Source organism: Echeneis naucrates, chromosome 13 (assembly GCF_900963305.1).
Source record: "Echeneis naucrates chromosome 13, fEcheNa1.1, whole genome shotgun sequence".
In the NCBI taxonomy this organism is placed as follows: Eukaryota; Metazoa; Chordata; class Actinopteri; order Carangiformes; family Echeneidae; genus Echeneis; species Echeneis naucrates.
In genome coordinates, this window is record NC_042523.1 from 24,079,448 (window position 1) to 24,095,289 (window position 15,842).

The window sequence follows — 15,842 nt, forward strand, 5'->3', positions numbered from 1 at the left end:
ATTAAGTTATTTGACGCGTGTGAAATAAACCCGGTGCCTTTTACTGCATTCTCAGTTCACGCGAGAGTGTCTACTTCCTGGGAGAGGGGAAGTATCGCGAGACTTCCCCAGCTGTTTCGTCCTGTGTGTGTGTGTGTGTGTTTTTAAGACCGATGCTAGTCGGTCAACACGTGGGGAGGAGAGGTTGACTTTCTACGGGGACACGTTGGGAAAAACTCTCGGTGACTGCATCAGCTCCCGTCGTGGCGGCACCGAAGAACCCCCCCCACACACAAAAACACAGTAAGTAAATAAAATAAAAAACACAAACAAAAAGCCGAGTTAGGAGGAAAGAGAGGGGGAGGCAGCATGCTAGCTGCTGTAGCATGTCCTGCATCATGCTCATGACTTTTAGTGGCTCAGATCGCTTATTGTGTTATTTTAACACAAACACACACTCGGTGTTAAACACACACGTTGCCGTGTTTCAGTGTGAGCTGTCTGCGGCAGGCTGACTTGCATGGATCCCATGTCATTGACCAACCAGCCCCCCTCCTCCTCCCTCCGCACCTTTCCCTGGAAGTTCCCCGCTCCGGTTAGCCGCCGTCCCGGGTTGTGTAACTTAAATTGGCCTAATTCGCCCCCTTCTCTACCTGTCGTTTGTCGTTGTGTGTCCATTTGGTGCACAAGAGCTTGAACACAAAGAGAGGGAGGAGGGCTCATCCTAACATCATCCCCAACCCCACTGCCACCCCCCCCAGGCCGGCTAGCAGGCTAACAGGAGGGGGAGGTATGAGGCCCAGCCAGCCGGGACAGGGGGCGACTCTTCGGGCTTAAAACGTCCTCTAACCGGCGTCAGTCTGGCTCTGGCTGCGTTATGCAATGTGTTATGTCCGGGCCTGAAAGAGTCTGAAGTCAGACACACAGATTTTAATTCATTTTAATCAGTCCTGCTCATCGGGCCGTAAATATAATAATCATTATAATAATAATAATGCGGTGAATGGGAGAGCTGGTGGAAATCGGAATCCTCTTTTGGGTTTGTGTTTATTCTCCTTTTAGCCTAATAATATGAATAATACTGTGGTTAGTTTAACCCGCTGCACCGAGGCCTCTCTCCCGTTCAAGACGCGCTTTTATCCCGAATTAACGTCCGGTCGGTGGATTTCATTCACGCCGGACTCCCTTCATTTTTCTACCGATTCAAGCTTTAACCCGGTCCGGGCGGTAAAAGCTCCACATTTAACCCACTCATTTTGTATTTCCATTTAATATTCTCTGTTTCGGCTGAATTCGGCGTTTGACTCGGACAGCCAGCGGCTCGAAGTGAGTTTCTGTTTCTATTAATGATTCTGACCAGTTTCGTGGTTCTTTATTTTTTTTGGATGGGTCTTCAGAGAACCTATTTAAGGTATTTAAATCGAAATATGAAGTTAAATAACTAGTTCGAACTTGAATGGGGAAATGTTTAAAATAAATTTTGTATTAGAAACGCAGAGCTCCAGCTCCGGCGGGAGGAGACGTCCAGCTGCCCCGGTTCTAAGTGCAGTGTCACGGTGTGCCTCTAGTGGGTTAGCCGGGCTAGCTAGCTCACTTAAACCGGTGTTTTACGGTTTATTTATCATTATTGCTGTTGTTATTATTGTGTGTGGGTTATAATATTAAACCAAACCACACAGTGCCATCGGGATCGTCTGTTCCTGCACACAAACGGAGTTTGGCTAAAACGAGCCGGCATTATCTTAAAAAGTCGCCGTTGAAAGTTGATATCTGGATCCGTCGAGTGTGAGCGACCCACAGGGGAGGACCAGGAGCTGCCCCCCACCCCGGTCGTGCCCCGTCGGGATTGGAAAAGACAATAATACGATTATTTTTACGGTGCTTCGGTTGTCTGTTAGCTTCGTGGACGGATTAGCACGTTGCCGTAGCTAGCATCGATGCTATTTCAGTTTAAACTTAAATCTAACAGTTTAGCTGCCAGACTTCGAGCTAACTTGAACAAATTATTGGCTAACACGGAGCCTTTCGATATATTTCTGCATTTATTTAGCTACAACACGAACTCAACCACAATTCGGTTAACACATATTTGTGTTAAAGGCTTTGTTTGTGTTAAAATGTGACCCTCAAGCGTGAGTTTTCCTGTGACCTGTGAACGCCTCACGCCTGTTGGAACAGCAAAAGTGGAGTTTCACTGCTGATCCGTCTGATTTCAGCTGATTATGATCAATCATGGGTCTCAAATCACATGTGATCGACCTGGGGTCAGTGCAGGGACCTTAAAGCAGAAGTTCGGCAGGAAATCGTGCGGGACGGGGGCAGAAAACGGTGTCAGGTTGGCGTGAGGCCACATGGCATGTAAGTACAGTCTGAACGCTCCTATCTGAGCCACCAAGGTCACGGTGTGACCCTCCGCTGTGAGGTCAGGTGCAGCACAGAGGAATACCAGTCTGACGGCCTGTGAGGACGGCACTGGATTTGTTTGACTGCCTGTAACTTCTATTTTAACCTTGTCCAAGGTGAATGTGGTGTGGGCCACCATTTCATGGGCACATGCATGCACACAGGCTCATCAGTGGCAGCTTAGGTGGGGTCGCCAGCTCCATTGTGGGATTGTGTTGCATGTTCATCAAAGCAGGTGAAGGTCCTGCGGTCACTTTTAGCAGTGTCGTGTAGTTTTTTGTGAATGTGGTCGAAGTGCCAGTACATCATTCATTCAAACTCCTCATTGATTTTGATGCATTATACAGTGCTGCCTCGCTCAGATCAAGCATAACCTATAACTGGTACATGCACAAAGGCAACACACAGTCACACAGCTGCACTGTGCATGCTGTAAACAACGTGCAACAATAAGGATTTTTATGTCAGTTCATGTAAGTTGCTGCCCACCTTGATGGCATGTTGCACGGTTTTGAGCTCACCCAGTCTGGAGTGTCTGCTGCAGCCTCTTCATCTCTCCAGTTCAGAGGAAGACTCTGCTTAAATGAATCTTTACAGAACTGAGCTACCAATTTCTCATTTGACAGGAGCATTTTGCAAATACCACTCACCCACTTCCACAGTGGACAGGGACAGTCCACTTTACTCTGCTGATGCTTGGACTTAGTTTTGCGGTTGCCTGTAACTAAAAGCCTGTTGCTTTTAAAGAATTGCTCTGCTTTATGATTTGCATTTTGCATTTGAGGCCAATTTCAACTTTTTAAAGAGAGCTTAATTCTTAGATTTTTAAGATTCCTTATCAGCTGAGCTGTGTTACTTTGTCCCTGCTCTTTTTTTGCCCCCCAATTCTACTTTAATGTCTGAACAGCTTTAAATGGTCCGCTTGGTAGATTTTTCTATAGAAACAGGAGCTTTGATGAGAAGCAGCAGTTCTGTGATATTTGTTTCCTGATATGAGGCTCAACTATGCTGGCCTTTTCCAGTCACTGAGTTCTGTGCTTGCATTTAGTGCTATTGTCAGGCTGACAGTTGGTGCAAACAGCTGTAAAACCTTTTCATTGATATTTGACCCTGTGCATCATCACATGTTTTAAATGCCAACAACCACTGAAGGAAATTGGCTCAAAGCAGTAAAGAAATTTTGTAGCATCAGTTTTTGGCATATGGTTAATGTTGTTTTCTGGAGCTCACAGACTGACTCTGTCACCTTGTATAAAAATATGCACTTTATAAAGCTGAAAAGGGCAAATCAACACAGATTTGCATGCACATATTTTTCACAAACCGCTGTCCTTTGCCATTCATGTGTCAAGTGTCCAAACCCAAAATTTATAGTCAATTAAGGATCATTTAAATTTGTGTTGACTCTGTCATGAAGCACAAACTTTTTTTTTTTTGTTTTTTTTTTTTTGTTTAGGTGTAAAATTGCCCTGCAGTTTTTATAATGATGATGATCTGGTCTTTGCCACCTCATGGAGAATAAGTGTCAGTGGCTATTTATTATTCAAGACAAGGGGTTCAGTCCCAGTACAGTCATGTTTGCACCTTCTCATCCAAATACTGACACTCAAAGAGGAGAGTCCCGATTTAGAGCTGACTTCATGGACCCTTCAGGCCTTAATTCATGGTGTACAATAACAGTGAATCTTTTCTAAAGCTGCGTGTCAATTTAAACTTTTATTTCCTTACCAAGGCAAGAAAGAAACACAGCAACTTTTTCTGTTGTCACTTCACATCCAGCGCGTTTCTCAGATCTGCTGTTTGCCAGCATTTGATGACGTAGAGCAGGTGGCACAGCCAACAACTGTGGAGGTCGAAAGTCCAGGTTCCCTGGTGCTCGCTGTCTCTCAAGACAGATCACCATATATAGACTGAACAGAAATTCGCCATCATGTTCGCTGATGGTCAATAATTAATCCTTGGACATCTTGGAGTATCTCTGATTTTCTTTTCTTAATATATCATGCTCTAATTTTTTTTTTTTTCCAATTTTCCAAAAAAAAAACATGGAAATTATTTTTACTCACCATAAGAATTACTGGTACAGTCAGTGGAGCATTTGTCTTTTTGTTTGCATAATTTGAAAACTGTATGCAAAGGCCAGTCTTTTTCTCTCTCTTTCTCACTCCACTAAAATTTACATAATGTTATGGAGCAACATGGCATTTAATCGTGTTACTAAATCGTGCAAAGTAAAGGATAAAATCGATTTTAAAAAATCAAATTATATTTGCTTAATTTGTACAAACACCATCTCAAATCTGCCGGCTGTGCTTTTGTCAAATTTATAAAGTCCCATTTACATATTAATGTTCCAGTATCAAACAAAACAACACATTTTCACATCAGCACACATGACTGCATGAATGATCGATTTTAAAAATGTTCCTGTTGATATTGAGAGACCAAAAAAAAATGAGCAGACTTCTCTAATGTGAGGTCTCCTGTTGTTTGCTGCAATCCTGGGAGCAGCATAACCCCATGTTTGGTTTCATAAACTTTTCATGACCTTAGCACTTTAAAAGTTGGCACGTTATCTTGGGAATGTACAAAAGTTTGTTGGGAGCATATCAGCAGAGTTTGATAGGAACTGACAACCCTCAAACAATACAATTAAGTTATTTATTGCTTGTTTAATGTTTGACTATTTTATAATGCGTTGTATTATATGCCAAATTCAAAATTTATTGTTGCTTTGGTTCTGAGAAATTCTTTTGAATTTCTTTTTTTTTTTTCTTTCCTCTCTCTCTACACTATCCTATCTTAACTCTGAGTTTTTGAGCCCTTTAAACGGAGACTTAAACGCTGCTGGATCTGTTTTTAGTCTGAAACCTCCAGGGTGGCTTTAATCTGGATCTAGAGCTTTGGGGATGCGGATGATGATGCCGACACCCAGTTGGTCTAATTACTCCCAAGTGGAAGGACAGTGGAAAAGAATCACAGCTGTCACTGAGTTTGTTGTCTAAGTAAACTTTCATAAAGGTAAAAAGTGTCTACGGATTAATCTGCATTATTGGTACTTGTGTTTTGGTTTTGTTCGTTTTTGGTCCAAGACCTCATAATAGTTTTTTTTTTTTTTTTTTTTTTCCTTTGGCATTAAAAATAAAATGCTAAACTAATCATCACTACTGAAATATCTGCTGCCAAAATCGCTTTTTATAGTGATGTCAGATGATGTTTTTGTGACATATCCTCGGGAGAAGGAACATGAGATGTTTCCAATTACACAAAAACAGATTAATCAGTGTGTAGTTAAAACACTCCATATTTCTTGCATTTTGTATTCAGTGATTTGATGTTTTTCTGTCTTTGTGTCCTTCAGGTGTAGCTGTTAGTGTCCTGAGGAAATGCCGCTGAGGTTTCGCTCTGTTGTACCCTACACACTTCCTGGAGTACTTGCACTAATCGGTTGGTATTGGTACATCTCACGGAAGAAAGAGCGCCTCGTCACTCACGACAGCCCAGAGGGGGGGCCCCCAACTCCTGTGGGCCTCCGAACTTCTCCATCAGAGGGTAGCAACGGTTTGGTGGAAAAATGCTCTGTATCCCCCACAAATGACACGGAACGACCCACTCACAGACCTGCAAAGGTGACGAACCAGAGAGCAGAACGGGAAAATATCTCCCATCGTCATGTGCAGGAGAACACTGAAGCAGCATCTTCACCAGAACAAAGTTCGGGAGAAGCTGCTCTTCACTTTGACAGAGTAAGAGCAGAAGTCGTCCATAAACCAGTCGTGATTGCACCATCACCTGGTAAAGAAGATGGCCTCCAGATGTCGTTGAAAGACCATAAAGGTCCAGAGGAAAGCTCATCACTTGCTTTGGTAACGGAGCCAGAGAAACACCAAATCAAAGATCTGGTTCCTCTTCCAGAAGCCTCAGTAGAAGAGGTGATCGTACCCTGCCGGTCCAATCAAGTCACCAGTTCCTCCACAGCAGCCTACCTGTCAGACGCAGAGAGGCCCGAGCCAGAGGGAGAGGTCGCAAAGCACCACAGTACCAATAATACACAAGATGAGATGATTGTTTGTGCAGTTACTCCAGCCAAAGTGCTGAGAGGGGTCCAATCAGAGGCCGACTCTCTGGAGACGCCCCCTTCGACGCAGGATTTCCAACAACATGTGACAAGCACACCTTCTACCCAGGGCCCGACCTCCACGGCCTTAACCGCCGTTCAAGACTCCATCACCACATCAGAGACCCCCGAGAACATCCAGAAACACTGTAGCAGTGGAGAGGAGCAGGATCTGGAGCTTCTGGCAGCTGGACTCATATGTGAGGTCATCTCGGCAGCCACCCAGGAGGTCCTTGGTGTCTCCAGGTGCCAGATCACAGACAGCAGCAGACTATGCTCACAACAGGAAGCAATCACAGCAGCTCAGCAGCACCAACATCTACTGACAAGCTCCTCTCAGATCAGCTGCGAGTCGACAGAGGCCGCAGAGAAAGGGGTTCTTAATGGATGCTCCTCAGCTCCGGTGTGGGAGCCCATTGAGGTCAGTCAAAGGGCACATCAAACAAACGCTGCACAGAGAGGCCATTGGCCAACGCCATCACACGAAGCAGCAGCAGCACAAAGTGTCCCGCTGCTAAACGCCAAACTCAAACAAGCCGACGAAGGGGCCGTGCTGGCTGAGGACTCCGCCTGCAGCACGTGCCACTCAGAGGACGGCGTCAGCAGCGAGGACCTCCAGAACAGCATGTTCGACAACCAAATGGATGTGATTCAAATTACAGACTTGTCAACAAAAGAAGCCACACTGCCTCAGTCGCTGGTGGAGACCACCACAGAGGCAATGGGTTTGTCCACAACTGAGGAAAACTCGGTTGATGCTGTCTGTGAGATGAAGGGGCTCAACGGGATGGGCCTGAGGAACGGCGCTCATGGGACCTGTGAGCTGGAGACGGACCAGTCTGGAGGTGAGATGTTGATGTTTTAATATTATTTTTGCTTATCACCAGATTTATGAGAAAAGTCTCTTTCCCCCAAATCATCCCACTGAACCAACATTGAATCTCCATTTTGACCACTTTTCAATTCACTTTCTGTCCTTACATTCAAAGGCTGTTCAACACATCCCATCCTGGATGCCATCACCTATTAGGTCCAGTAGTGTTTGCTATAATTCGCCTTGGATCTAACCCATGGCCTGTTCTCCACCCATCAGTTGATCTGAGAATAATTCCCTGCGGTGGTTTTCCAGCCCAGCCAGCTGGTGTAACACCTCTGTGGAATCTGATCCGGCCAAGCTCAGAATACTCATCCTCCTCCCTGAGGCTGGATTTCCACTCCCGGTTTCTTGAAATACTCCCTGAGCAGAATGGCCTTGTTGGTTGGTATGACCAGAACAGATAGTTGGCCTAACGGTGGTCTAAGGAGATGCAGGACTGTCGTTCACCTGCTCTTCCTCTGTCAGATACCTAATGGTCATGGCCTTCCTACCTCCATCCTCATTTGTTTGGGAGTATTGGTGACTTCTCTGCTCCTGGTTTTCTCTGCTGCATATATCTACCTCTCACTTTGAATATCGTCTCAGCCTCGTCTGATATTGTCTAGTCTTTCTGTCCTTGTTGGACATGAGGACAGAGACTTTGCTTCCAGCTTATCTGGTTGCGCAATGCAAATGGTAAATGCACAACACTTAAAGCATTTTTCTGGACTTATCAACCACTCCAGGTGCTTTACAAAGGGAGCCAGTACTCGTAGCTCCTGACATCACCCGTTAGCACTGCCCCAAATCCATCTCCTGCTTTATGATCCATTTTCCTAATCTAAAAAATAAACATGTTGTATTGAAGACTCAGAAAAATGTTTACTGAGGAGGAGAGACATGTGGTGTCGACCCACTTTACCTCCTGAGCCACAGAAACCTGACATTCTGAAAACCAGTTTGCCTTGATGGCTGTTAACACTGCTAAAATCAGATGTTTTTTTTTTTCTCTCCTCCATAACATTTATGTTACTGTAAAATCATAATTGGCCTCTCAAGCTAATCACTGTCTGTCAATCTGTCCATCCAGGCTCCGATGTGAACAGCATGGACTCTGTGGACAGTGGCTGCACCATGGGCATCGGGGAAAGCCAGAGCAACAACGCTTCCTCTTTGACCTCCGAGCTCATCATCTGGGAGATCGAAGTGCCAAAGGTGAGTCAAGACATCAAATTTCAATGCTGCATTAAAATATAATGTAAAAGGCTTTTGCGCCACAAACTGAGCGTTGATTTATTTTATTTATTTTTTTGTCATAAACAAGGTTGAATTGCTGCCAAAAGTATGCCAGTACATCTAATGTGTATTGTTGGCAATTACACAATCCTCCTAAATTGCACTTTATTTTCCTCTTTAATAATGAAATCAGCCACAAGTTTTAATTTAAAATAGCAGATTATGGAGAACTGGTAAATTCACGCAGTTCTTCTTTGGGACTTTCTGTCCTCCAGCATCTTGTTGGACGGTTAATTGGGAAACAGGGAAGATTCGTGAGTTTCCTCAAGCAGAGCTCTGGAGCAAAGATCTATATCTCCACCCTGCCTTACACTCAGGAGTTCCAGATCTGTCACATAGAGGGTGAGTGAGCCAGTCTTCCTCTTCCTCCTCTTCCTGTTGAGGTCCACTGATTGTTCACTGATTGGTCATCTCTGTCTAGGTATGCAGCAGCAGGTTGACAAAGCTTTGGCACTGATTGGGAAGAAGTTTAAAGATCTGGACCTGACAAACCTTTACGCACCTCCACCGCCACCGCTCACGTTGCCGTCACTTCCCATGACCTCCTGGGTAAGGCTGGGCTGTCCATGACGGGAGCCAGTTCGGTGGTTTGACTGTGACCGTCACAGTAATGGCTCCTGTCCTGTCTCCTCAGCTTCTGCTCCCCAGCGGAGTGACGGTGGAGGTGATCGTGGTGAACATCGTGTCCGCCGGGCACATTTTCGTCCAGCAGCACACCCACCCCACCTACCACGCTCTGCGCAGCCTCGACCAGCAGATGTTCCTCTGCTACTCCCAGCCAGGAACTCCGGCCCTGCCCTCGCCTGCTGAAGGTAACCAGGTTGACGGCTTCAAGTAGCATCATCTTTAAATGTCTTCAGCTCACGGGAGGGTTATTCACTTCCATTTGTGTCTGTGTGCAGTTGGTGTGATCTGTGCAGCTCCTGCAGTGGAAGGAGCCTGGTGGAGAGCTCAGGTCATCACCTTCTACAAAGAAACAAACGAGGTGGAGATCAGATACGTCGACTACGGCGGCTACGACAGAGTGAAGATTGACTCGCTGCGGCAGATAAGGTCAGATGACTGTTGATCAAAGATGGGAAAACAGATTTTTCTCCAACTGAACATCTTCCATTTTTTAAAAATGTTTTTATTTTTTCTAGATCCGATTTTGTAACGCTACCGTTTCAAGGAGCAGAAGTTCTGCTGGACAATATCGCTCCACTTCCAGGTAGAAGCCTCTGATCCAAGTTTGTTTGGGTCCGTCTGAGAGCAGCAGATCTTTTGGTTGATCTTTTGTTGTCTCCGTCTGTCTCCAGGCGAGGACCGATTCTCACCTGAGGCCACGTCGGCGCTGGAGGAGCTGACCAGGGGGGTGGCGTTGCTCGCGCAGGTGAGACTTGCTTCCTCGGTTGAACTGCCCCCAAGCGTTGGCGCTCATCGTTTATTCATTTGTCTGTTTGAGTGCAGGTATCGAACTATGACAACAACACAGGCCTCCCGTTGGTCCACCTGTGGAACATGGTTGGAGACGAGGTATGCTGCCAGCTGTACAGGAAGTGCTGAGTGTAGATGACAAATGAATGGCTTTTTTTTTTTTTTTTTTTTTTTAACACAGGAAGCAGGGTGGGTTGGCTCCACCTTCTCCTCCATGACAGCACAAACTCTCGGGTTTTCAAAATAAAAGGCTTCTGAATGCAGACGAAATAAAACAGTCACGTAAACGCAGCTTTAGTTCGTCCTGTTGGTCCCTGATGGGGAAAATGTCTAGCGAATGTAACACATCTGATGTGTTGTACAAAGGTTGTGTGTCTGTGTATAACCTGAATGTGTCTCGTCCTTAAGGTGATCTCAGTGAACCGTACTCTGGCGGACCGAGGTCTGGGATCTTGGGTGGAAGGATTTTGAAAGCCGGATGTCTCCTGACTGTGACACCTGCACCTGATCTCCCCCCCTTCCCCTGACTGGGGGTGGGGGCAGGGGGGGTCCTGGTCCCAGCGGTCGCAGCTCCATCACTGGATCTAAGATTGTTTTTCTTTTTTTTGTTTTTGTTTTTGTTTTTGTCCTTGACCCGTCCCCCTTCCTTCCTTTTTGGTCTTTTTGAAAAGAAATTAAAAATCACTTGCAGGCATAAACTACAAGAAGAGCACTGCTTCAGAATAAGATGACCCCCCCCCCCCCTCCTCCTCCTCCCCCTCCTCCCCTCCTGTACAGAAAGACCTCGGAGGAGGGCGGGAAGAGGCGCTTGTAAAATTTTATAAAAGAAAATCTATATTGTAATTAAATAATAAAGGTACAGCCAATATTTTTTCCCTTCCTTCCCCATTTCACCTTAATTTTTGCTCTGGGCCTTCACATGTCCCCTGAGGATCATCGTGCTCTGGGGAGGGGGCACTCACACTGGTTTTAAACTGACACCTGGACTGTAGTTGTCTGTCAGTCTGAGTCTGGTCAGCAGATTTCGGGTCTGGATTTAATGGAGGAGGGGGGGGTAGCAGAAAGACTGCAGAGAATGGGTGATACCACTACACAGGAGGGAGGGGGGGTGAAGGACCTGCAGGTCCTGCAGACATGGACCCCTCTTTTGGGGGGGGGGGGGTCTCCACTCCCCCCTCCATCCAGGACACAGGTCTTCACTTCCCTCCGCCACTTCATGCTGCGTTCAAGAAAACGACAAAGCGGGAATTTGAAAACTTTTCCTGTTGGAACTAAAAGTTCGGACAAGATTCCTCAAAGTTACATTTCCCAGATGAGTTTTTGTGACAGCCTGTTGCCACGGCAACCCACGACTGACATGCATTGCCACGATCTTCCAATCACTAAACACTTTGTTTTATTTTTAATGCAAGCTCCAAAATGTTTGTCAGGACCGACCACTTTGTCAGTCACACCTGCTCGTTCACAGGTCAGGAACTTGAAAGAACACATCAGGGTCCAGACCTTAGACAGGAGGATGCAGTGGATCTGGATCTGGTCAGGTCTGCATCCAGGGACCCAGCCTGACTTCAGTCCTGGTCTGAGTCCTGACCAGGTTCCGTTAGTGAGCTGTTCCTAATAAAGTGGTCGGTTGGTGTTTAAATTAATTTAAGGGAACGAAGCTGCTGAAGTTCTGTGGTCTCATGTTGGTCACAAACTGAATGGACTCTGGTTCAAATCTTTATCCCAAAGATCCATCTGATCTGGACCAGAGTCTGCCTCTGAGGACCACAAAGACCTGAACCACTACAGATTGACGGGGGGGGTTCGGTTCTCAGTGCTGGTCTTCAGTGTAGACCTGTTAATGATCCAGATCTGGTTTGTGATGTTGTCTGAAGCAGCTCAGCTGGACCTGGTTCTGCGTTCACGTGGAGTTAAAGCTGAGAAATCACTTTTGTGTCATTTATAAACCTTAATTTTCCTGTTTGATCAAATGATGGATGCTGATTAAGACCATCTAATCTCCTGGAGGAACCTGAACAAATTACACCTTTTCTATTAAAGGGCCAGTGTGTTCTAGTCTCATGTTGAGGCAGCCAATCAGAACAGATGTGCAGGCCCGCTTGCTTCTGATTGGCTGACTGTTTTGAGTGAACCAATAAAATTAGCAGGTTTCACACATGGTTGGATGTTGGGCCCAGGTGGGGGGGCTAAGGGTGGCTGCTGCTGCTTTGATGTGAATCACAAAGTTCAGGAAGTCCTGGTTTGCTGGTTTCAGGAGCATTTAGACTAAAGATCGGGCTGATGGTCTTTGTGCTGATCCACGTTGGGAGATCCGGGTCCTGCTGAGCCGTCAGTCAGTCCGACAAACACCAACAACATTCTGGATCTAGACTTGTCTCTTGTTCGTCCAGCATCGTGAAGTCAGACCGTCTCTGTTTGAACTTCTCTTTTATAGGAATGTCCAGATTCAGCCTTGGCAGAGATTGGGGCGGGGGGCTGAACAGGAAAAAAAAAAAAAAAAAGGGATTCACATCCACGATGACTCTAATTCTTAATTACATCAAATCCGTGTTTATGTTTTCAGTGGAAATGAAGTCAATGTTACTCTAGCAATAAGGCAGCTTTATATGGATGATTGGAGGGCAGAAGAAATGTGGGGGGGGTGATATATGTGTTATCTAAATGTTATAACACAACTAAGAACAAGGTAACAGTTTTCAGATGCAACAGGTGAACACTTCAATAATACATAACTACAATAATGAATCTCAGGAACGGTTGAGAAGGTGATGGCTGAGGAAATCGGGAGGGGGGGGGTCTTAGATGCGTGTAGAAGATGAGAGATGTTGGTGCTGGAAATGGAGCAGTAGCCATATTGTCTGTTCTTGGCTCGTGTGCATTGTTTTACGTTAACTCTGCTATCTTGTTTTTGTTTTTTAACTACACCACCATAACTCCCCCCCCCCGAAGCTGTCCAGAGACCCTCTAGAGTTTTGTTCATTTCTCTGTAAATAAGATATTTGACTGTACTTTTCTATAACACTGGAGAGAAAGCGATATAAAGGGAACATTGTTTTATTTTTTTGTTTGTTTGGTTTGGTTTGGTTTACTCCCTCCTGCCGCCCCTCTTTCAGTCCGTCACTCAATGTTCTCACGCCGTGGGACTGATTTTGAAGTGTTTGCACAGCTAGACAAGTCATCATTTGATTATTTAAATGGGTGTTAAGCTGTTGTGCCCAAAAAGCATTTAACATGTACAGATCAGTTTTTGCTAGACTCATCTTACATTTGATTTGCTGATTGTACAGATCTATTAGGGAAAAAAATAAAAGTTATTGAAAGTGATTTTCTTTCTTTGTCTTCCTTTTGAGTTCATCAAAATTAATTCTAAATCAAAATATATTAGGAGTAAATTAGAGGATGAATTTTAAGTTCAAATGTTAAAAGGTCAACTTCGCTGTGACATCATAATGTTCAGCAGAAACACTTTATGTGATGCTTTAACACAGGAACTGCTCATTTACTGCAACATGAGCAACTGGAGGCTTTAAGAGCATAAAACACTTTATAGCATACCATAAAACTTTAATTTTAATATGTCTGTATGACACTGACTGTTTTTATTTTAAAGTTGTGGACCCTAAACTATTTAAAATGCCTTTTTGCAGCAGCAGCAGCAGCAGCAATTTGGGCCTTCGTGATTTCATGTTTTGGTGGCAGACTATTAAAGACAGCGGTGTCGTGTACGTGATACGCTGGTATACACCGTATTCCTACAAGGAGAGGTCGGTGCCCATGATGAGCAGCTACATCATCTACATCATCTCTCCTTCGCCCTTTCTGCGTTAAGGCCCATTTCACTTTTGGCCCTCTGGAGTTTCCGTCGCCTGTGGTCTGTGACCCGTTGCTAAGCAATAGCAAAACATTTTTTTCGGCTCCGACAAAGCCCGCGAAATTATTCGTTTCTCTGTCAGTTTGATCAGTCTGCCGTTAAAGTCAGAAAGTTAAACACGGAAACGACAGAAGAACATCCAGGTGAGGCGGCTGACCGGAAGAAGGTTACCGAGACCGGAAGAAGGTGACCGAGAACAGCCAGGTGAGGCGGCTGACCGGAAGAAGGTGACCCAGAACAGCCAGGTGAGGCGGCTGACCGGAAGAAGGTTACCGAGACCGGAAGAAGGTGACCGAGAACAGCCAGGTGGGGCGGCTGACCGGAAGAAGGTTACCGAGACCGGAAGAAGGTGACCGAGAACAGCCAGGTGAGGCGGCTGACCGGAAGAAGGTGACCCAGAACAGCCAGGTGAGGCGGCTGACCGGAAGAAGGTGACCGAAAACGGAAGAAGGTTACCGAGAACAGCCAGGTGAGGCGGCTGACCGGAAGAAGGTGACCCAGAACAGCCAGGTGAGGCGGCTGACCGGAAGAAGGTGACCGAGAACAGCCAGGTGAGGCGGCTGGCCGGAAGAAGGTGACCCAGAACAGCCAGGTGAGGCGGCTGACCGGAAGAAGGTGACCCAGAACAGCCAGGTGAGGCGGCTGACCGGAAGAAGGTGACCGAGAACGAGCCCGGTGAGGCGGCTGACCGGAAGAAGGTGACCGAGAACAGCCAGGTGAGGCGGCTGACCGGAAGAAGGTGACCCAGAACAGCCAGGTGAGGCGGCTGACCGGAAGAAGGTGACCCAGAACGAGCCCGGCGCTGCCGCTAAGTTAGCCGGTAAGTAAAGTTAGCATGGTTAGCTGTAGCAGGTTAGAACCAGCTAACCTGATCGATGTCAGAGAGGAGGAGATACTGTGTGTGTGTGTGTGTGTGTGTGTGTGTGTGTGACATGTTGATAACACAACCAGTCTCAAGATGCATTCTCTGCATTAGTGAGAGTGATGGATGAGTACAAGTATAACACTACAAAAAAGTAGACTACACCACTGATTAAAGACGTTTTAAATTAAAAGGTATTAAAGTTTAAAGCTTAAAGAAACTATATTTTAAAAAAAAAACGTTCAATTTATAGCTCTGGGAAATTTCAATCAAATCACAGTTAAACAGGTTTTCTTCATAGAAAAAAAAAACTTTAATGGTCATGTTAATATATTTACAAATGTAATTCATGAATAAATCAGACGAGGATCAGCACAATTACATCCATGACTGAAGAAAAACTTCACTGAAAATAAAAGGATGTGATCACTAAAAACAACCAACAAAAAAAAAGGTTTTTTCTAGAGAAGGTTAAATGTTTTGACTCTTTTTCCTGTTTGACATTTTGGTGAAATCGACTCTAAAACGTGATGTGGCGTCGAGCTGCTGATGTGTTTGATATGACGTACATTCTTACATCACGAGCAGCTCACAGTAAACAGTTCATTGGTGCTAAATGGCTTCAGCTCAGTTTATGTACATTCATGACACAACAACAAATAAACCGCTACGTCACTTTGAATATTCACAATGAAAAGAGAAAATCCACCAAAAATCATTTTACTTCTTTCAGTTTATTTAATTTTTTAACGGCCTCAAATATATGGTGGCTTGAGTGTGTCAACATAAAAATTCTCCTTTGTTTCTTATTCACTGAATTTGAAATGTAATTATTTATATTGAAAATATATTTTAAAAGCCAAGTCGTATTTTTGCATGAATTTGTAGTTGCACATGATTGATTAAATGAATAAAATTTAAATATATATATATATTATATATATATATATATATATATATAGTTTGATTATAAACGATGCAACCCTTAAAAATTCAGTGTAAAAAGTCTTCTTTATGGAGTTCTGGTTGGATTTTCCCT

General features: G+C 45.0%; 1 protein-coding gene across 2 annotated transcripts; it reads left to right on the plus strand.

The window, feature by feature from the left end:
• Window positions 1-153: 153 nt before the first annotated feature.
• akap1b (A kinase (PRKA) anchor protein 1b) lies at window positions 154-13,394 on the plus strand. 2 transcript variants are annotated; one of them, XM_029517995.1, is made up of 12 exons: window positions 1,518-2,337; window positions 5,246-5,403; window positions 5,744-7,344; window positions 8,446-8,570; window positions 8,867-8,993; window positions 9,073-9,200; window positions 9,286-9,463; window positions 9,554-9,704; window positions 9,794-9,861; window positions 9,950-10,023; window positions 10,101-10,166; window positions 10,476-13,394. In XM_029517995.1, the coding sequence occupies exons 3-12, from the start codon at window positions 5,769-5,771 to the stop codon at window positions 10,536-10,538; spliced, it is 2,556 nt and encodes an 851-aa protein (XP_029373855.1). In that variant the 5' UTR covers window positions 1,518-2,337; window positions 5,246-5,403; window positions 5,744-5,768; the 3' UTR covers window positions 10,539-13,394. The 2 variants fall into 2 exon arrangements, with proteins under 2 accessions (XP_029373853.1, XP_029373855.1); XM_029517993.1 differs by lacking the exons at window positions 1,518-2,337; window positions 5,246-5,403 and adding an exon at window positions 154-282.
• Window positions 13,395-15,842: the final 2,448 nt, after the last annotated feature.

Coding starts and splice junctions, on each gene's coding strand:
- akap1b (XM_029517993.1), top strand. CDS start 5,769: ATGCCGCTGAGGTTTCGCTCTGTTGTACCCTACACACTTCCTGGAGTA. Junction 9,464..9,553: donor CCTGCCCTCGCCTGCTGAAG/GTAACCAGGTTG, acceptor GTCTGTGTGCAG/TTGGTGTGATCTGTGCAGCT. Junction 9,705..9,793: donor GACTCGCTGCGGCAGATAAG/GTCAGATGACTG, acceptor TATTTTTTCTAG/ATCCGATTTTGTAACGCTAC.